Below are 23,225 nucleotides of genomic sequence, written 5' to 3' on the forward strand. Positions count from 1 at the left end.
CACAAAAATCAAACCCATACAGAGTTCTTCTATGCTTATGCCATGAGCCTATTTGTGGTACCATCCATGTGCAACATGATCAGTAAAGGTGATGAAAATAAAACAGAGTACAAGAGTTGGTCCTTTCCTTCAAAGTTGTTGCTTTCCTAGTGGGAGAGATACAGGCCAAAAACTGTGGTAGGAACTATGTGGAGAGATGAGGAGTAATGTTGTGGGACTCAGACTGGGCTCAGTATAAAAGTGACCAGCCTCTGGAATTCTTAAGTCCTATCCCAGCAGAGTGGACTATCCTTTTGGACTGAGGGGTTATCAGTGTTAGAACAACAGTTCTCTATTGCTTGGCACAAATTTCCCTCCATGGCGACCATTCAAAAAATTGTATTGTGATTTTTCTATAATTTTTCTGTAATCTTCCTGGTACGAGTGAATGTTGGATAGAGGCCTTTGGAGTCACTGTCCTCTCTTACTTGGCTGCTAGAACATGTGGTTTTAAGTATAGATCTTTAAAAGCTGCTTGCTTATTCATGCCTTTCTCACTAGAATTTCTTGTTTGGGATAGTGGAGGGGGATAATGACAAACACTTAGATATGCCTTTAAGCAAGAGTTATGTGGCAGTACAGATAAAATTGCACACTAGAAAGATAACAGGTCAAATTCTAAAGTTGTTTACAGCTCTCCCTTCCTGATTTCTGGGACTAATTTTAGGGATAGCTAAATAGCTAAGGTATGGTAATGAAGAGAGTAGCTTTTTCTGTCATACTTTTAGAATCAGAACTTGTGCAAGTCTCAATATTTTCATTGTGCTGATTTCTTCCCCAGTCTACATGCAGTTGAGACACTGAATCCTTGAGGATGACTGTTATTCTTTCAGCTCTGAGACTTTAAGCAAACAATCTAAATTGTAAATCAGAATGAAACAGCAAAGGATGGAGAATAGACTAATCAGCCATTAAGGCCCTTTGGCCTTGGGGCTTTTGTTGAGAGGATAGAAAACTCTAGGAAAAAATGTCTAACTACACACATCCATGTGATTAGGAACTCAATGTTCTCCCAGCGGCCTGTCAACCATGCCTGTCAACCATGTTGGTAATAACAATGAGAAATGATAAATAAAACAAAATCACTATTTTTTCTTGACCCTGACAAACCTGTCCCATGCTTCATGTGTGCACCTATCACCATATGTACTCATCTGTGACTTGGTTACCCTCTTCAACCAACATTAATAAACTGGCTCCTGTTGACATCCTTAGTTTTATACCCCCTTATTTAACTGCCTTTCTTAGGGACCCTCAGGAACTTAAAAGAATATAAAAATAGAGTTGACAGCCTTGAGAATATAATAGGAAATAAATAATGAGTTAATCTTGGCAGGCTAATCAAGTAATTTTGCTGTTCCTAATAGTTCCTAAATTAGAACTGAAACTATTAGGAAGTAAATGCACCATTAAGTTGAAAACAGAAATTCCAACATTTGCTGGATATTGATGGACATCAGCCAGTTGATGAAATTTGGCAGGAGCGGTTTATAAATATATTTGTAAAAAATATCAAGGTCTAGTTTCTTAGATGGAGGTGTAATAATATCATTAAAACATGGAATCCCTGGAACGCACTGTATTTTTCCTGAAACTACAGAAATAGTCAGACATAATGGCAATGACCCCATTGGGAGGAGGAAAACCAGCCCATTAGCAGACTTCTTCACCATGCCTTCCTCCTGGGAAGACATGGTCTTCTGCACATCAGGAGTCCTCAGAGAGGGCTGGTTTTGTCACATGCTAGATGTGACCTCTCTGTAATTCCCAGTAATAACTTGAAAAGACTTCTTTCTAAGTGGTGAAAGGAAAAACTAAAAATATCTTCACTGTTTCATCTGTCCTTTGGCTGCCTCAGAGCATGTTCAAAAAGCTCTTTAATGAGGCAATCTTTCCTTGTTATGAATGATGCCACCAAGAGTCATCGTAATACCACAGATGAAGACTTGTCACTCAGCCATCAACATGCCCCAACCCCTGCATTGAGCTCAGACCTGAATCTACAAAGTACACAGAAATGACAAGTGCCTTAATGATCAGCCCATGTTTATCTTGAGTGCTTTAAATTTTAGTCTTAAAAAATGGAAGTTTTGGGAGCATCAAATGTCAATAAGACAAGTATTTGAACAAAGGAGAGAAAGCCCCAGTCATGGGCCAAAACTTTCCTGTAATCATTTCCTCCAGAATGTTCCAGTAGACTGCTACAGATCTGACCCTTATCTCCTTTAGGGTGATATCAGTTTCTTGGATTTACTGGGCCTGAGAAATTCCAGATTACCCTTCCTGTACTACATACGTTTTTGGTGGGTCTTATATGCATATTTGCCAAGATTCTTCTCAAACCTACCTAAAAGCTAAAAAATTTCATCAGCAGCTGGAATATCATTTTTTTTTCTGAATTGTTTTCCATGCTACCAGGCAGGCAGAGGCAAATCAGTTTGCTGTTGTTGACTAGTTCCAGGTTCTTGGAAGCTGTCATATTTAGCTTTGTAGCAAAAGTGAGGATTGGCAGCATTTTCTCCACAATGTTGTTATTTTAATGATTGAAAAGCCTAGAATCAGTTTTGAGGCTCAGAGAGAATATAGGCAAGTGTCTCTATCCATGCAGTCTCTGGGTAAAGGCCAGGATCCAATTTCCACTACATACTAGATGATTCCAGCATCAAAACATGTGCCTGCAACCAATGACCAGCTCTAGTCTAGCTCTAAATCTGGTTAGTTTCTTTTTGTTTTCTGAGCTTTTTTTTTGTCCATAAAAAAAGACAGAACAAAAGTGGTTTTATCTACATATGTATTATTATTTAGAAGTACATAGCATGAGACTACTGTAGAAACAGAATTCTCAATAAATATAAGGTCACATTCTGTGAACACTCAGTATTTGGCTTTTATTTTCAATATTGTCCATAGCAGACAGTGTTTGAGGCCTGGCCTCCCTCTATGATTCCTAACTAACTCTGAGACAGTCAAATCATTGCCTGCCTGGTTAGGTGGCCTCTGCTGCACCCCTGGAGACTTAGGCCCATTATTCTGGGCTGAGTTCTCTATAAATGGACTTGACAAGAGGGTCAGCTCACTGGTGACATTTTTGTTAAGCACATTAGCTGATCAAATTTCCTGTGCATCTAATCTCCCTGTAGTCATATTTTCTCTTGAGTGTTGATTACCTTAATTTCTTTAAAAATCTATCACTAGATAAATGTAGCTTTGGGCCCTTTAAAAATAATCTTAAACCCATGAAATATATTTTAAAATCTTTGCATGCTTTGGTTTTCTAGACACTAACTCTTGCCCTGAGCTGGAGTACTGGTTCTTTCTATGGCTTTGGACCAAATGGCTGGGCTATGGAGGTGGCGGGTGGGGGGGCGGTAATAGAACAGGCAGTGGGATTTGGCACCTGCAGATACCATTCTTCTTGTCTTCAGTTGTCCCTTGACATATTCTCTTAAAAACCAGCCCTGCATTTTTTGAGGTCACATTTTGCCTTTTTTTCTCTTGTAACCTAATTAATTGCTCATGAGGGTCAGAACATCATCAAGGAGGCTAGGAAAACAAGAACAATGTGGCAGTGGGTCTGCAGTGCCCCAGAATGAGCTGCAATTTAATTCTCAGCCTGCTAGTTATTTCTCACTTCTGAACCAACTTCAATGAAGCATATATGTTATAATGTAATTGAGGGAGTGAAAAGAAAAGTCCATGAAAAGGACTTAGCAAAGAAAAAGTACTCAATAAGTGCTGGCTATTACTATTACCATAATTATGATGATCGTAATATGGGTTTGGAGGACATGCTTAGCACATTGCATAATTAGAAGAAGAAAAGTGCCTTTATTCTTTCTCTGTTCTGTTATGGATCCATTTCGATTATAACTCACATGTTTAAAATTTCCCATTTTGTTGCTCTTCTCTTTTTAAAAATGATGATTAAAAAACAGGTCTTAATATTTTCCCTCTTATATGACTTTCTACTTTTGCTAGATATCTTAGAACTATTATCTTTTAAAATTTAGTTTGGATCTTGGGCTGGAACTCAGGGCCTACTCTCATGCTAGGCAAGGTTTCTATCACTGAGCTACATCCCCTGCCCAGGACTATTATCCTTCAATAATAGTGGGAAAAGCTCAGTGCTGATTTGAACAACATGAACTTCAGGTCATGCTAAGAAGAGAGAAGAAATAACTGCAAACGACATGCACCTTAAGCAGTCTGTACCTTGCTGCAGGGAGCAATCCAATAGGCTATGGCGAGAAAAGGGAGGCCTATGGAGACTCCAAAGACAGCCAGGAATTTCACAGCGATAGACTGTTGACGTAAGCCTGAGAGATTTTCATACCACATGGTAAGCAATTGCTGCTGACAGTTAGGATGAGCAACGAACTGTAAAAACAAAACAAAAAAACAAAAACAAAACGCAACAGGAAAATGGCATCGATAGCACTTGAACAGTATACAATTTAGAAGTAACTTGGGACGGAAGTGTTTGACACCTGGGGGCGACCTGAGTGTTGGAGCTGGGTAGCTGGGGAAGGTACTTGCAGGAGTAAGTGGAGATGAGTGGGGCTTCTGACTCTGGGATGCTGGGGAGCTTTGTGCTGCAGCCAGAACCCTTGTAGGTTGGGCTGGCTGAATTAGTTCTTTCCAAAGTGAGGCCCAGGAGAAGCCTCAGCTTTTGATAGTCAGCTTTTGTATAAATGCTTGTTTTCAGTCCAGGCTATTTATCTGATCAGGGGAGATTTATCTCTGGGCTCATTTGGAAAACCACACAGAGGAATGATTGGATCATGACTAGGGGTTTGGAGTCAAGATTTTGGGTTTGGATTTTGCTCTGTCATTTACTAGCTGGATGTCCTTGTGCCAGCTATTTAACCTTTCTGAGCCTTAGTAGTCTCATCTGCAAAACAGAGTTTATCAGGTCATCTTTTAGGATTAAATGAGATACTTTAGAAAGGTACCCTTCTCTTTTCCTATGTGGTCTAAGGAAAAACAATTACAGTGTTTCCAGAGAACATTTGAAAATTCCTCTGTAGTTCCTCACTGCATCTCAGTGGTGTTCAGCTTGGAATGGAGTTCTCGTGGTGTGCTGGAGCACTGGCACATTGTATTCCAAGGTAATACCTTTCTTTTGGGACATCATGCAGCCTCTCACCACCATCTTCCTCCCTTGGAACTGCCCTGCCCTAATGCTCAAGTTACAAGTTGGACCTTTTGTGACTATCTGATATTGTGTGGCCTTGTCGCTAGATACCTATGATAGTTTATTTGACTAGGGATAAAACCTTGCTCTGAACTGGGCCCATAAAGTTTTCTCTTTTAGGTATTTGGAAGTATGATGAAAGAGGCAGTTTATATAGTAGGCAGTTAACATGTACCTGGGAAGATCTGGGCAGCTGTGTTCTGAGTAGACTAGTTAGCAAAATAAGCCAGTTGAAAAGAGAAAGGAGAATGAAGATGTGAAGAAGCTGAGATAGTGTCTGACTCAGCTCCACTTTGCTCTTATGAGCCCTGAGATATCCTTATATTCATAGACAAAACTACCTTTTCCCACTCAATCTAGCATATAGGCTTGATTTGCCACAATCAAAACACCTATTTTCTGCAAATAGTTTTTACCACTTGGCCATTTGTTCATTTGACCCTGTGTCCTAGCCAGTATAAACTGGCAATAGGCAATATTTAAGTAAAATTTATGGGAATAAAGTTTAAATTTGAGAAAATTATAAACATTAGCTTATTTTTTCCCCATGACAGGAAAAGCTATTATTTGCTTTTGGCAGGCCTATCCTTTGGCTCTACTCTGCATATCCAATAGATAGGGGTACTTTTGGGACCCATGGACTAGAAAGGCTAGACTGGATATTTTTTGAAAAAACTTTGAACTGATTACCCCAGAGTAAAATGTGCCCATTTCATCTCATTTACCATTTTGGGTATTAAGAGAACATGTACAATGATTTCTGGGAAATGTAAAACAGTCTCTTTTCATTATTAGAACAATATAAATAGAGCTATTTTAGAATTTTCAATGCAGATGTGTTCTTGTTTCTAGTTTCTGGGAGCTCACGGTAGCAGCAAATGATCTGCAAGGACACTATCAAAGGTTTATTGGGCTCTGCAGCCTCTGATGTTACTATTACATGAATATTAGATGCAAGCAAATGAGCCTTCTTTTGTAGCATTATTGGACTCATAGCAACTAACTATTATGGTCTTTCCAAGATAGACACAACAGATTCTCCTCAATCCACAGAAAGTCTCCACAGATCAGCAGATAATGTACTGTCCTGGCCCCCTTTCCAACTCATAACAAAGAGAAGCAACCGACAGAAAATTATGTAAATGTCATAGTGATTTAGAGTCTAGTCAGTCATAACAAGGTCCCAGAGTGGATGGTGGGTGAGCATGGGGGGAACAGTCATTTTTGTTTTCATCAGTCAAGCTTTTATGGGCACTGAAAGGGCCCTTGCTCTGGAGACTCAAAGTCTGATTCCAAGGTGGGACATATGCCCATGAAATAGTAGAAGATGACTACTGGACTCACCCTAGGGCTTCCTGTACCTTAGCTTCCCTGGAAGGCTCTTGTTGCATTCACCATTATTAGTTTCCCTGTGACTGGGGAGAGCCCATCCCATGCTTGCTCTGCTGTTTCTATGCAGGCAAATCAGCACAACAGATTGGGTAGCATGAGATGGGGCAGGATTCTGAGACAGAGAAAAGTGGAGACCATCCCTACTGTCCCTCACTTGCCTGAGGGGAAGGCAGTGATCTAACTAGAAGAGAGGTACTCTCCTGAGACTCTGCTTTCCTTGATTAGATCTTTGCTAATTTCCACAGCTGCATTTATTCCTCCATAATAAGGCAATCTAGCTTTAAATACACTGTTTATTTGTAGACAGGCTTTATAATATAATGCTCCCAGAAAACTGACAGCAGCTGATAACTGAAGCCCAAGTTGATGTTTACCTTTTTATGGGCATTTTTCTATACTCCTGGAAGACCTTAGAAGACACCTTCATGACACATAGTTTGATGTGTATCAAAGGAATTTCTCTGCTGTAATTTTGATGCACAAAATATATCATTCCTGATCCAAGGAGGATGAGAGTACCGAATGAAGTACACCAACAGGACACAAAGAAAACTCTAACGAAAAGGGCACAGAGTCAAGGAACAAAGGTAGGAAGAACTCAGAGTGGGAGGAATATTTTCAAAAGCAAGGTCAGAGAGGAACCCACGAAGAGAAGCTGACAGCTAGAATAGAATGGAACTCAGAAAATTGGTATTTACTTGGGTTTGCTTTCTTTGACATCTAGCTCACAAAAGAATGGAATGATCAAAGGATGAATGTCACCACGAGTTTTACCTAAGCCTCTCCTGCCCCAAGCCATTTTGGCCTATAGCATGGTACTTTTAGGAAAATTCTTCAAGGGAAGAGCTGATGTGACTGCCTTGATTTTCCTAATGATAATGATTCATACCATTTAGAGCAGGGAGTTTGTAATGGGCTGAAGTTGAGAATCTTTTAAGGTGGATTTATGTGGGGATGAGTATCCTTATAGGAGAGAAAAAAACTATATTCATAACTGGGATGAACTGTTGTTCAGTAAACTGGGTAATGCAGGGAGTTTAGGAAGTTCAACTGCTAGGCAAGATAGAAGAGTACTCTGAGACAAAATTCTTTATAATGGAAGGGAGAATGTGGGATTAGCCAGACTGGGAAATAGGACCTGAGGGACTGGAATTTGTGGACTGCTGGTTCTTGAAACCATCCCAACTCAATTTTCCTGGTGGCCCATTTGCACCAGCCCTCATGGATAATGTAACATTTGTGCCCAAAGCTGGTTTCTGGTGATATCTAAACTTCTTGTTCCTCCTAGCCACAGGTGCATTCTGAGAATATAATGCTACCTTTTCAGGATTTTGGAGGCATATTGGCTGAACCTTGGCTCTTATTTATTTTTAATTGTCTCATGGGCTATTATTTTTCTTTCATAACCCAAAGGAAAACCACCCTTTGCTCTTTGCTCTACTTATATTCATCCACAAGGAAGTAGCTACTGTTTTAAACTAGTCAGTTTTGGAGAAGGTACAAAAATTCCTTAACCCAATATTGAGTTTTTTAAGGACTGTTTTATGGGACATTCAGACCCATAGCCCATACATTAAAAACAGGATATAAGACTTCTATGATGGTGGGTGGTTAAGTACATGGATTGCTGCAGTGCTACCTGGGTTTAAGTCCTGTTTCTGCCTTAGGCTGGCCAGATGCTGTTAGGTTATTCTTAGTTCATCACATGCTTAGCTATCCCTCTTCTGTAAAATGAAGCTGATAATGAGGATTTAATGTTATTGTTTAGATATTAGATGTCCTCCAAAGCTCATGTGTGAGACAATGCAAGAAAGTTTAGAGGTATTGGGTTATGAGATCCTTAACCTAATCAGTGCATTAATCCTCTGACAGGAATTAATGGGTGGTAACTATAGTTAGACTGAAGAAGGTGGGCTATTGCAGGTATACCTTTGGGGTATATATTTTGTCAATGGTGAGAGAAAAATTCTCTCTGGCTTCCTGGTGCTATGTCCTGAGCCATTTTCCTCTACCACACTTTTTTGACATTCTCTCTTGCCTAGGACCCAGAGCAATGGAGTCATCTCTCTATAGACTAAGACCTCTGAAATTGTGAGTGCCAAATAAAACTCTGTGCTCTAAAATTGTTCTTGTCAGGTCTTTTGGTTGCAGCAGTGAAAAAGCTGACTAAAACATTTAGTGAGTCAGTATTTATAAAATGCTGAGAACAGTACCTGTCAATAATAAGTTGTATATTAGTTTTAGATAAATAAAAACAAGCCAATGGCTGTCCTTTCCTTTCCATTTTTCTTCCCCTCTTCCTCTTGTTTCTCCTTTCCTCCCTCCCACTCCCTACCTCGCCTTCCTGCCTGTATTCCTGATTGCTGTTTTGTTGGCAGACATTTTCTTAAAGTATCCATGTAACCTAAGCAGGCAGTCCTTCTCTATCCAGTTACTCTTTCCTCATCCCCCACTGAAGGTGGAGCTTGACTTATCCAGGCTATTAAGTCAAAATGGGCTATTATTTTTTGCTGGGGCCGTCAGGGTTACCATCAAGCCTATTCATCAGACACACTGGTACTGGCTCCTCTAATGATTATGGAGCCCTCTCTCAATGAGGAGCAGTGCAGATTACAGACAGAACCTGCAGAAATCTCTTCTCTCCTTCTCCCTCCCTTAGAGCCTCTCCTCTTCATCACCTTAAAAGCTGCTAAGTCCTGCATGTAGCCCTTTTTGGGGGGAAGGGAAGAGGGCTGCCTTGAGACTATATGATTTCCATATCTGTTAAGCATTGATTTTTCTCTCTGATACTAGGTCTTATTTATACAGTAATGAGATGTGGCAATGCATGTTTTGATAAGCTGAAGAATAACTTAGCTGGAGAAAAATTTCATGAGATTCAATGCTTATGGGGAAGATAACTTTCTTTAATATAGATATGCTATCAAAGCACCCCTCCCCCGACTATGTCTCATGTGACTTTGGTCAAGATTTTCCCCTTTGCTTGTCACTAACATTAGTTATAGAAATCCTTTCTTCTGGAAACTGTCTTCAGAGGAAAAAGAATACAGACACTGCATCAGCCATCAAGTGGTTGTTTCTCAGTGCAGGGCAGGCAGTCCACATGAATTATAGTAATTGTGTGGCGTCATTTCTTATTTAGAGCATTATATAGGATTAGGTTCCATGGTGCTAATATTCTTCCCTTCTTTTTTGTCTTGGCAATGCTCTCAAGTCATGGTGGTTGGGAGGAAAGAAGAGAGTTGGAAAGGTCAGTCATTTACTGGTTTATTTTGTTGGTTTATTCACTTGTTCATTCCTTCATCCACTCAATAAACATTCCCAAGGGAATCCTCTAGTAGGCACTGTCCTCAGCACTGGGGACAGGTTGCAATCTTTGTCCACAGGGAACTCTCGGCTTTATTATTGGAAGTGGAGCAAAACTTAATAGCAACACCCCATTAATTCCTGAGCAGGCCCTTCATGGTGGGTGAATGAATGAATAGCAAGTGCTCAATGGAGCATGGATCATTAGATGGTGGCATTAGTGCCATTTCTTATGGGTTTCTCTTTATTTGTGCCCCACATCATCAGAGAATCTAGTTGCTAGAATATAACACATTCTAGGGTTTGACCACCCAGGTTCAAAACATAGATCTTCTGTTTCCTATCTGAGTGATCCTGGGTCAGCCATCTCACTGCTCTTAGTTTTGTGATACCTGCAAGAGGTATCACAGTGCTTAGTAAGTATTGAAGGTGGTCACTTGAATGAATATTATTCCCATTACCACATTTTCCAGTTCCTCCAAGGGCTGTTTATATAGTTATTTCACTCTTACTGAGTTTATACTATTAGCAAAGAGTGTTGAATAGCTATGTTCTTTTAGAGTTAAGCATTCATGGAGTATATAATGTGTTTCATTAAAAAAACTACTATTATTTTATTAAGTTTTAAATTTATGGGGCACTTTGGTATGAGCCAACATTGTTATTGTGCTCATCAAGCCTGTTTATTTATCCATAAAGTTCTGGAATGGCCATTATAGAAAAATAATCCATGTCAGTCCTGGGAGATGGTGGTGGTAAGTTTTGGGTGAGGAACCATATAGACATAGCTCTTTTTAGGTGCCTCTAAATATGGGCACCAGGCAAAATGGAAAGTTTGAAAGATATATCTTTAAGTTTATACTGTTCTTTACTGAGGATCTAGTATGGAAGGAACTGAAGTTATATTATTATCCATAATCTTCGCAATGTCTCCTCTAAAATGGATGTTTTTTACATGTCCACATACACAAATGGGGTTGTATTAGCATTTCCATGTTTCAGTTGAAGAAAGTGAGACTAGACTATCTCAAGTTAGCTACAGTCTCATGGCTAGAAAGTTGAGGTTCTAATTCTCATCTGCCTCTAAGCCTGAGCTCTTTTCACTTCACTAAATGCCCCCGCCCCCCTTGAATTTTCTTGATATGATGGACTTGGACTTTAACCTCTGCTGGTCTTAGTTCCTTGTCATTAAATAAAACAATAAAAACCAGATATTACTGAGAACTTACCATTATTCAGGTTGAGCACTTTATAAACATTTTTTTTCACTTATTCCTTGTCATACAACGTGGTGAGAACAATCATGCCCATTTAAAAGCTGAGAACACTGTGACAAACACTATGTTGTAGAGCCATTCATAATCACCTCCTTATGTTGCTTCTCCCAACTGAGGCTTCCAATATCTCCTCTGGGTCAGGCCACTGTCCCATTCTGTCCACTAGGCAGGAGGGCATCTCTGTGAGCCTGTGGATTACAGGTGTTCCACAGAGAGGCTTGTATGTTTTTCAGTCAGAGTTCTGGGTGGTCTCCTCTTGCCCTGTGATAGTGAACTATGTCCTTTTGGGGAGGACAGTTGATTTATGACTTTCATCTTCAGAGTAGTAGAAGTTGCTATGCTAATCTCATAATCCACTTCATTTATACTGTTTGTGATAGATGGAAGGATAGAGATATAGATAGATGGGATTTTAGCTGGGGAGAAAGGAAGTAAATTGAAGGGAATGGAAAGAAGAAAAAGAAAGAAAAACAAAGCAAGGGAAGGGAGAAAGGAAGTGGGAGATAAAGTTAAAAACTTGACATCCAACTGTTATTCCAACTTGGTTTTTACTCTTTTTTTTTTTTTCATTTCTAGTGTCTAATCAAACTGTGCCAAGCTAGTCCCTGAGCCTGCCATAAGCATCCTATCTTCAAGTCTCTGCTCAAGGGATCTGCTACCTTAAATGCTTTTCCTCATATCTGTCCTTGTTCAGGTTTTATCCAGCTCTGCAATGATCTCTTCCATGAAGGCTTACCAAGATTTTACCAATCTGGTGAGAATCTTTCTTTTCTTTTATGTAATTCTTAGTTTGTCTCTCTTATACTCAGTATATGCCTATATGACCCTCTGCTGGACAGCAGATTTCTCCTGGAGGGCTCCTATTTGTTCAATGAGTGGGTTCCATTTGAGTAAATGGCAGAGTCAGAAGTTCTCTGCTTTTAGACTACAAACCTAGTATCATCCACAGGACTAAAGTAGTCTTCTTACTTACTGTTGCTGTGGTATGGCAGATTCTCAGCACTACTTGGCTATGGCATCACATCTGGAAGAGCCACATGGGTACAAAAGGCTGAAGGTTTGCTTGCTTTCCAGGGGTCATGATGAACAGATAATGATTGAATTCATGTCTCTGCTGAATTCAGTTTTACTGTAGAAGTGCCAGCAGATTGGAAATAATAACAACAACTTCCTTAATTCCCAAAGGCAATTGAGTTAGGAGTTTAGAGCCTGCCAGGAAAAAAAATTATAGCACCATCTGGAGAGGTACCTTAAGAACAATGAGCCAAGGAGGAGGATGGAGTTGGAACTCAGCCCAAGGGAACTTTTGGCTACAATTTGGGGTTCTTTATTTCATATAATCTGCTTAAACACACTCTGCCTGTACCCTTTTCACAGTATTGCTTTAGAATTTCTTGCTTTTTATTTTGGTCTTTATTTTTTGGTACTAGGGATAGAATCCAGGGCTTCAAGTACCCTAGGCAAGCACTCTACCACTGAGCTATATTCCCACCCTAAAATTTCTCGATTTTGAACCACTATCAGAAACATCCTCCTCACTGTTGAGAGGTTCCATTTTGATACATGTGTTGATGTCTCTCACTTGTTTACAGCCTTCCCTGACTCCTCTTCCATGTGTGGACCCCAATCCCACCCAATTGTGGCATGCTTCTTGATTATTTCCACAGCTGAGAGTTGTGCCAGGCAGCTGCTCACTGAGCATTCTGGAAATCTTCCAGTTAGCCAGAGGATATGGGGACTGCTGAAGGGTCTTCAACTCCTGCAGATACTTCATTTCACCTGAATTTTAGTTATGTAGCTCTCTCCATTATTCTCAAAAATGTATCTCTATTCCAGTTTCCCTAGCAGAACATAAAACAATCTCTCTCAGCTGTCCTTAAACAAACCTCCAGTTTTCTAAATCAAAAGGAAATACTTATACATATGCCCCAAATTGGTGGGCTGCTCTGAGGACTAGTGACTCAGCAGCATCTCTCTCACCAAAGAAAGAATGATTTTCTGAAAATCATGAAGCAGCCTATGCCTCAGTCTGGGTTGCAGGAAACAAGACAAATGTCACTGGACTTCTCCCAGAGCTATGGGTGAGCAATTTCCTGAGCACAGGTGCCTAGGCAGCAGGCCATGGCTGAACTTTCTGGAGATGGATGAAATACTGTGATTTGCAAGTGCTCACCAGGTTCTCCGACAGCAGTGAATCCAGAGAGTACAGAAGACATGGCCAGAGTCCTACTGCTCTAGATGATTGCCTCTGTTCTTTCACAGTGTCATAAAGAAGCTACTCTGCATACCTAGGTAGCATTTGTTTGTTTGTTTGTTTGTTTTTACCACACCTAGTGCTGTGACTTATCCTGAAACTAAAGAAGTAGTAGAAGCTACTTCTAGAAAACTTTCTTGGATTATTTCCAACTACTTCCCTTTTTGAGACTTTGCGCCTAGCCAAGTTTCTGTGAATACCATTTCCAAACATGGCAAATGTATCTACCCAACTGTGTTCAAAGAAGTTCCATTTAGCTCCTCTAACATTTGGTTCTAATCAGCCTTTAAAATCCAACTTCCTCTTCACCTCCTAGTTCTACTAAGTCCCTTGGTCTCCCAAGATGTCTTGGACTCCCATGGATCTAATTCTGTGGCCCCTTCATTTGGCAATCATTTCTTGAGTATGGATAGCTATACTCCTGTGTTTACATCTTATCTTTTCTATTGTTTTACTCTCCTTGAGAGAACCAACTGTCTGTGTATGTCCAAGAGTGTGCAGCCTTATGTTTTGCATGTAAGGGGTTCTCAGTAAACTTCTGTTGAATGATCAATAAATTGAATGTTCTTCTGAATCCTTTTAAGATTTGTTCCATGATTTTCCCTGTGACTCATCATCCCAGAATAGTTTCAAAATATGACAAATCCTCTATTACTCAAGGTCTGATGAACACTTAACTGTCTTCACGTCTTTACTAAAAAGTAGATAAGGAGAGATGATGAAAACTAAATGGGGCTCTTGTCTTGTGCAAAAGATTGAAATATAATTCTAAAATAGGTGTTGAGGATCATTTCTTGATCAAATGAGGATTATTTAATTTCTCTGTACATTATGTACCACTGAAAGCTTATATAAATTCAATATTTAATATCAATTCAAATATTTATATAATAATAATAATAATTACTATGATAAGGAATAACTAATTTTTTTGAGCACTCTTTTCTGCCAGACTTTGTGCTTAACAGTCATTGTATTACTTAATCCTGTATTAGTCTGCTTTCAGTTACTATAACAAACTACTTGAAGCTGGGTACAAAGAGGCTTATTTAGCTCATAATTTTAAAGGTTGTAAGTCAAAGCTTGGGTGGCCCCATTAGTTCTGCCTCTGATGAGGAGTTTTTGGTTATATCACAGTATGGTGGATGACATCATCATGGGAGCATGTAACGCAGGAGAGATCACATGGTGAGACAGGAAACCAGAGACCAGGGAGTGGGCCAGATTTGCTCTTTTATCACAACCCAATCTTTTGAGAAATAATTTATTTTGCAAAGCCAGCTTCAATCCCTTCTGAGGGTTATGTCCCCAATGCCTAATTAACTTGCACTAGACTTCATCTCTTAAAGGTTCTTCTACCTCTCAATATTGGCACACTGACAACCAAGTTTCTAGCACATGAACTCTGAAGGTACACACTCAAACCATATCCAATTCATAGAAAACCCTCACATCACTTCCTTGATGTTCATATTACTAAATACTTATTTTAAATATGGGGCATAAGACACAGATTAAGTAACTACCCTGCAATCAGTCACAAAAGTGATTGTTTATTAAAAGCCAATTTGACTTCAAACATAATGTTTTTGAACTATTATCTGTATTTCCACAAGGGAGATAAAACTCAGTCAGACATACCAAAGCACAAAGGACCATGATTTCTTCAAGTCTGCAAAGGCAGATGATCTCACTATCCAAGGTGTGTTAGAACTCCCATGTCTCTTCATTTCTACCTATTAGTCTCAGTGGGGAAAAAGATCAGGAATACACAGAAGAAAGACTCAAAGTTAATGCTCTTAACAACTTTATCCTCTTAAAAGGAGTGAGAGGTCATGCTAAAGATGAAATCCTGGGATTTTTTCTTCCACATGTGGAGAGGAATAGCAGTGACTGATTCTGTGATGGCTCAAGTTTCTGGTCACCACTTTGCCAGGAACCAAGTTAATGTAGAGGTCACCTAAGCCCAGATTTACAGCCTTGAATAGTGCCAACGACGCTCAAGAAACTTCTCTGCTGAGGAAGCAAATTAGAGTCTCAGGCCCTTTGCCAAATCACACCTGACTCTGATGTCTTAGTAGGAAGAGCTGCAGTTCCAGGTGGTTCCCCAAGTCTCAGTTTTGATTGGATAATGGTTTGTTGTTTGCATAACTCTGCAGACCTTCCTGGCTGTTCTGTCCTTTGGGTACCAAGATTCATGGAGTTGAGGACATGTGGGCTCTGTGATCAGCCTGCTCAGTCTTAGCCCCATCCCTGACTTGTGAGGGACCAACTAGCTTAACTTCTCAGTTAACTTCTCTATAAAGTGACCATAAACATAACTAACTCAATGGAAGTTTCAAGGGCTTAGGAAATGCATATTCCTTTTTTGGTATAAATTATGGTGCAGTTCTTAAGTAGCAACATGCTATTTTTTTTTTGTTGGTGGACTATTTTATTTATGAAATAAAAATCGTAAGTATAAATCACTTATATCATGCATTAAAAGTTTTGATCAACCAAAATATGGTCACTAACTGAGAACCTGTTTATTTTTCATGGTTCTTAAGTAGAGAAAGAAACTTTGTCATCACTAAAAGGAATAATTATTATTGTAGTTCAAACACTTTATCAACAAGGAGAACGTAAATCCAAAGTTACTGATATCCAAACAAGAAATCTGCATGGGAATTTGTGTCCATATTTAATTAAATGAAAGAAGGCAGAAATAGACTGCACATGCTTTCTTCAAATATAAACCACAGCTTCCCAACAATACAAAAATTGTAGTTTTAGGCTAATATAACTGAGGATTATATGGTTTTAAAAATGACTTCCTCAGCCACGTTTGGTGGTTTATAACTGTAACTCCAGCTTCTTGGGACACTGAGGCAGGGGGACCACAAGTTCAAGCCCAGCATGGACAACTTAGTGAGACTCTGTCTCAAAATAAAAAATTAAAAGGACAGGGAATGTCACTTAGTGGTAAGAGCACCCCTGAATTTAATTCCAATATTGGGAAAAAGACTTAATTATATTATCAAATTAAATATTAGGTGAGTTGCAAGCAGATGAAGAAATCAGAGGGCAATAGTTGGAGCTTTCTTATCTCTTTGTGATTCCAAGTTTCCCATTTTTTTTTTTTTTTGCAGAGAATGTGCATATAAACCAGCAATGATATATTTGCTAATTTTCCTTTTAAAAACCACATTATGTTTTATTTTTAAATTTTCATTTTAAAGTAATGCTTTAAAATTAATTTAATCTTTGTGAATTTATATTATAATGCTGATGTATTTATAACATGTTTTACACATATTTTATTTTTACTTGATGTTTTATGTGTATACGCAGTTTTATGGTTGAAATATACTCAAGATTTAGTGCTACTAATTTTAAATTTAAATTTTGAATTTTCAAATTTATAAAATGTTACTTCTACCAGTATTTTGATCTTATGAGACATAAAAGCTGAAATAATGGCAAATTTACTGGTTCAAGGATAAGAAATAACATGTATAACCCCACTGTTGTAGGTCTCAGCAGCAGGTGAGAAAAAAACCTAGTCTCAGTGGTTGATAGTCATTTAACTATTCCTCAGACACACAGTACATGCTTGTTGATACCAGGTAGCCTTTGGGAATGGAAGATACTGTAAACAAGATGGTCAAAGCTGTGTCTGGGAAGGTTTTTAATCCCCCAAACTTGAGTCCTTCCAAACTGGATGGCAGGGAAGTTTTTTTAAATTACAGCTTCCTCCTATGTTTTCCATTTGACTTAAAGTTCTCACTGAAGTCACTTTACCTATCCTTAAATATACTAAGTGCAGACACCAGCAACTCCCTTTTCATTCTAAGTAGGCCAGCCCTGCACTCAGGAACAGCTGCTGCTCTGTCTATAACTTTGCTCTATTGCCCCAGCATCTCCTCTCCACTTAGTGCTTCTGTTTGCATCGAAGCCTCCTTCACAGGCTGGGCCCTTGCTGGCCAAGTAGACCAGCCTTCAACTCTCTGCTCTGCCCTTAGGCTTTCTCCTGCAATTCTACGGATGGGCCAGCAGGGACCCCTGTAGTGCAAGGTGCTGAATTCCTTTGGACCTTGATGTCTCCTTGGCCTGTGGTATCTTCTTTCTCTGCAAAGCTGGCTAGATTTGCTCTCCTTTGTTCCTACCTCCAGATCTCCACTATTTGCACAGAATGACAGTCTCTTCAGGCCTGCATGTTTTTGCTTTTGATGATGCCAAGTGGGGTTTTACTTGATTAATTTCATTTTACTTCCATCTGACTAAGTGAGGTTGCCTTCCACTAAGGCTGGATGGAGAGAGGTATAAAATCCTGATGCACATTGAGTTCATCTTGGCTTATGGGAAGGGAGGTTGAGGAGGGTTGAGTTCAGAACTACTGTTCACCCTTCACACTTGAGTCTTGGCTAAATTGCTTACTTTGGGAATTTTTCTCTCAAATTTTCCTTAAAAATTAACTTTATCTCCTGCTCTTCTACTCCCTAACACCAACCTGATCAATAAATTTGATCCAGCTCAAGTTCTTTTTCATGTGGTCTGGATTCCATGCAAATAATAGAGGAATGTGCTTATCAATGAACATCCCTTCTCCTCCAACAACCACCATAATTCTTCACATACATTGCTCACAGGACACTTTTAAGGGATGCCTCCTAATTTTCTATGTCATGCTGCCTGTTCCTATTCTAATACTTCAAGAGACATTATTAATTAGACAAAGAACCTGACACATATCTTAAGTGTGACACTTAGTAAATGTTGGCTTAATCTTCTCCTTCTCCTCCTCCTCCTCCTCCTCCTCCTCCTCCTTCTCCTCCTCCTTCTTCTTCTTTTTTGTAGTGTTTGTGGCTACTGTGCTACCTGGGGTTTCTAGTTTGGACAATTTCAATTGCTCTCTTCACTTCCCCCCAAAATGTGGAAATTTATCACATCCCAAACACTGGGAAACATTTCTGGTGAAGGCACATTTTAGTCATGCAGGTGACCTCTAGCTTTTAGATGTCAAATGAGGACATGAATATTCAGCATCCAATGCAAAGTTCCCCTAGGCACTTGGGATTGCTAGTTGAAGAGTAAGTAGTTCCATTTTTCATCTAGGAGCCAGTCCTGTGCCATGATATAAACAGTATATAAAATTTATGAGTTGGGTTGATTTTGTTCCTATTTTAATGGTTTTTTTATTAAGCTATTGTAAATATAATCTCTCTCTTCATAATCATATTCATATTCTTCTTAATAGGGAATTGAGATTGAGTCTCACAAAATGTTTCAATATACTTGAAGTCACATCTACCTACACTCAGATTTATCTAATCATTTATGTTTCATTTCCTCAGCAGATATCTACTGAACTAGGCACTAGGAACACCAAGGTCAATAATAATGTCCTAGCTCTCATGGTCCTCTAAGTCTATTCAGGGAAACAGTCCAATAGGCACATTTAATGTAGTTCAATCAGTGCCATGGCAGGATACCATGAATTCACAGAGAAGTAGAACCCAGCCCAAGCTGGGATGCAGAGGGTTAGTGAGTAAAGGATTACTGGGGGAGGAATTTTTGTGCTGAGTAATGAAGGCTATACTCAGGCCACCAAGAGAGTTGGGAAGAGCATGCTGAAGAGAAGGAGCAGCAAAGCATTTGGGCTCTAAAGAGAGACAGATCTTGGTTTAAATCTTGCCTCTGCCTGTGACTGACTGATATTTAACAAGTTATGTTACCTCTGAGCTGCATCTGTTTTATCAGGCTCATTGAACGAGAAGCACTTGGCATAGTAAAGAACATAGATTCAACACTTAATAAATTGTCATTGTTGCTGCTGAAGCCTTAGAGCACAGTGTGTCAGAAAAGTTATAGGTAACTTAGGGACCATGCAGGAGTGAAAGAAGGTGGGAAACCCTAAAGGACTTGTGAGTCATGCTGAGACAGAGACTGAATGTAACATGAAAAAGCCAGGTGCCTTGGGAATTAAAACTTGTAGTAGACTTTTACTTTTTGATATATGGGTTAGATAGCCATAGTGTAGGGTTTTGTGCACCCACACTTGCCCCTGCTGCACCCTCATGTACTAAAGAGCAGAACAACATCCTCCATTTAAATTATAGCATCAGACAGTCTCAAAAGGCTCCAGGGACACCTGATTCATGGAACCTGCCCAGTGGACAATGATAATTTATTGCAGCATCCAGTATTCTGTTTGCAGACTCTTTAAATGTTAATGACCAATAATGTAATTATGATGGGGAAAGTTCCTGGGCCAGTTGTGGGTTTAATTTAATTTACAAAGCCATCTGGAGCTATGCAAAATTCTTTTTTACATTTTTTTCCAGACCAAATTTGGATGGCTTGTAGTTACTATAATATCAAGCCTACAGCAAAGGACTACCCCCAGGCTCTGAGATCCAGAAGGAAGCACAGTGGCCTGAGAATGAGTTGACACAAGGCTTGTGGTGGATTTTATAATTTCCCCTCCCCTGCCTCTCCAAGGGCAGGGAAGGAGCATTATTTGGCTAGTAAGGATGGGTTTCTGATAAGAACTGAGTCTCATTCATCTGTCCAAGAGGCCAGAAAAATGGCTATTTATTATGCTTAGGAAAAAAATTCATATTTGTTCCTATGTCTATAAAGACTTTGGTAATCTGTTTCTTTACATCCAGTCATTCTCTCTTTTGCTCTCTATGATCCAGCCCTACTGGATTTACTATTCCATTTACTATTCCTAAAATGCACCAAGGCCCTTCCTTCCTTCCTTCCTTCCTTCCTTCCTTCCTTCCTTCCTTCCTTCCTTCCTTCCTTCCTTCCTTCCTTTCTTTCCTACCAGGGATTGAACTCAGGGGCACTTGATCACTGAGCCACATCCCCAGCCCTAATTTGTATTTTATGTAGAGACAGGGTCTCACTGAGTTGCTTAGCACCTTGCTTTTGCTGAGACTGGCTTTGATCATGATCTTCCTGCCTCAGCTGCCTCAGCCACTGGGATTACAGTCGTGTTCTACCTTACCCAGTACATCAAGGCCTTTCTTGACCATCCTGTCTAAAATATAAGTTCTTCCTTCCTTATTAATTTCCTTTCTGTTCTTTCACCTGGCTTTATGTTTCATCACTTAGCAACTACCACAGTTGATTATGTATTTAAAGTCTGTGATTATTAAATGTACTAAAATAGAAGAGCAATGACCTTTTTTTTTTTTGTTTACTATATTGTATCTGGACTTAGAACAGTGTACAGTACATGGTAGCAAATTCAACAAATATTTGTTGAAAGAATAAATTCATGTATGAATCCTGTGGCTAATCTCATTGATTCCACAGTAGGAATGCTAACTCTTCTCTCCTCCCTGAAGGGATGGCATTTCTAAAGATGGCAGCAATATCTCCCATCCCAATTGCTCTGGAATGCTATCTTCCTGCCCTTGGAGTTGGTCTAACTTTCAGTGACCTATTTTGACCAATAGAATGCTGCAGAAGTAATGTTGCAAAACTCGCTAGGTAAAAGCATTAGAGATCTTTCAGCAGTTACCATTATTCCTGGGAAAGCCTCTTAGAAGTCCAAATCTCCTGAGACCACCATGCTGTGAGGAAGCTCAACATGGCTATACCAAGGGAGACCATATGAAGGAGCACCGAGGTGCCAGACATGTTTGTGTAGCTTTCTGACATCTTCCATCCCAGCCCAGTCACCACTTTAATACAGCTGAGCAAATGATTCTAGTATAAGAACTCCCCAGCTAAGCCGTGCCTGACTTCTTTTTTTTTTAAATTTTTATTTATTTTTTTAATATTTATTTTTTAGTATTTGGCGGACACAACATCTTTGTCTGTATGTGGTGCTGAGGATCGAACCCGGGCCGCACGCATGCCAGGCGAGCGCGCTACCGCTTGAGCCACATCCCCAGCCCCTGTGCCTGACTTCTTGATTCACATAATTGTAAGCAAATAAAATGATTTTTTCTAAGTCGATAAATTTTATGCACCAAAAGATAAGTTGAACACCTCTTTTCAGTTTACAGTTTTGAGTACTCCATCTTGTCTTCTCGATGGGGCTTTGGGCAAGAGCTCCTTCTCTGGCCCTCAACAACCTTCACCTGCTATTAATCTTGCATCCCTCTCCTTTCTTAGAGGAAGAAGCATCCCTCCTAATTGTTGTTACTCTCACCTTTGTTTTTGATGCTCCCTACATCTCCTAGCCATCTGAAATCTGGCTCCTGAACTCTGCTGAAATTGCTGTCTCAAAATCTTGTTAATTTCTTTCTGATCATCAAACTCATGAGTCTGTTCTGTGTCTTTTTTCCCTCAGACAGCTCTGTGGCCCAGATGCTGCCTACCATTCACTGAGTCTTAAACATTCTTCTTCTTTGACCCCTTCTGTGTGACTCAGTGTCTGAATAATCTGCCAGGGAGATGAACCAGTCTTGTTTTGTTGGCTGAAGCCTTGTCATGAGAGAATGAATGGCATTTTTGCCTTCTGTCTCTTGAGGAGGTGGCGAGGAGGACTCTGGGCTCTGGTGGTTCCAGAAGTTCACAGTTTGAGGGTTTTAGAGATTGTTCTGAAGGCCTTTGGGGAGAGTGAGGCCCAGTGAAAGGAAGGAGTTGGAGGATAGTGCTTGTGTTGGAGTGATGCTTCCTGAGACTGGGGGAAGGGAGTGAGGTTTGGAAGTCTTCTGTGGGGCTGGAAAGACATCAGGTTTCATTTTAACTCTGCTCTAGAGGTAGATGGACATTGAAATGGGGGTCATTCCAGAGTGTCGGAAAGGGTTGACCAATGCCAAAGTTCTTCTTTGTGGAAGTTCAGGGGAGGGTCTCAGCACCTGTCCGGCCCAGATATCTTTCTTCATTGGAAGCTTCAGGAGGGAAGAGATTCTGTCTGTTTTTTTTTTTTTTCCCTGTTGTATTCCCAGCACCTAATACACTGTCTGGGACACTGTGTGTACTAAAAAAAAGTGTTGAATGATACGATGGAAACACAACTTGGGCCAGATGATTGTGATCAGTGTTTGTTAGTGGCATCAGGTATCCACAGAAGAAGGGCACAAGATAAGGGTTCTCCTTTAGGTGGACAGGTTAGTCTTCTGGATTGTGGTATGACACAGAGGAGGATGTCCCAGACTGACTAAGATAGGATTTCCTGGTAACCTGGGCAAGACACTGAGCCAGATATCATATGATTTAGAATAAGCGAAAAATGGTGAGAGCCACATTTATTGAGTACTTATGATGTGCTAGACACTGCTCTAAATGATTTTCATGGATTGATTAATCCTTGCAACAATTCTGTGACATAGAGACAATTGACACAACTATTAGCACTTTTTGTTTTTGTTTTTGTTTTTTCAAATGAGGAAACTGAAGCACAGGAAGGCTAATTGACTTGTTTGCGGTCACACAGGCAGGATGTGAACTCAGACGTGCCTGCTTCAGAGTTGGATCTATACCAAAAAGCAGCTAAGAAGTAAGAATTCTTAACAATGAGAAGCATGAAGCAAACTCATATCAGTTTTTTTCTGTTTCTCCAGTAATTATATACTTAATATTATATATGCATATATACAGATAATATATAAAATCTGAGTGATATAATAAAATGATACAACAGTTTAAAGTTAGAATTTTCTAGTAATAGAGTATAGCAACATGGCGTTGGTTGTGCCTTGTCTGCCACCCAGATGATATGCACTTGGTCCCCTAATTAATATTGGCCATGGACCAGAATAGTTCCTGAAAGACAACACTTGTAATGTGCTAGGAACTTGCATCTATCTGGTACTTA

The 23,225-nt window shown here is 39.8% G+C and overlaps 1 protein-coding gene across 1 annotated transcript in view; it reads right to left on the bottom strand.

The window, feature by feature from the left end:
• The window catches only part of Trpc7 (transient receptor potential cation channel subfamily C member 7), a 181,654-nt gene that overhangs the window by 50,445 nt on the left and 107,984 nt on the right, over nucleotides 1–23,225 (bottom strand). The window contains exon 4 of the mRNA XM_076857627.1: nucleotides 4,252–4,416. Coding sequence (XP_076713742.1) covers nucleotides 4,252–4,416 — 165 coding nt within the window. The remainder of the gene's footprint in view (nucleotides 1–4,251; nucleotides 4,417–23,225) is intronic.

This window comes from Callospermophilus lateralis, chromosome 5, assembly GCF_048772815.1.
Source record: "Callospermophilus lateralis isolate mCalLat2 chromosome 5, mCalLat2.hap1, whole genome shotgun sequence".
Taxonomy (NCBI): Eukaryota; Metazoa; Chordata; class Mammalia; order Rodentia; family Sciuridae; genus Callospermophilus; species Callospermophilus lateralis.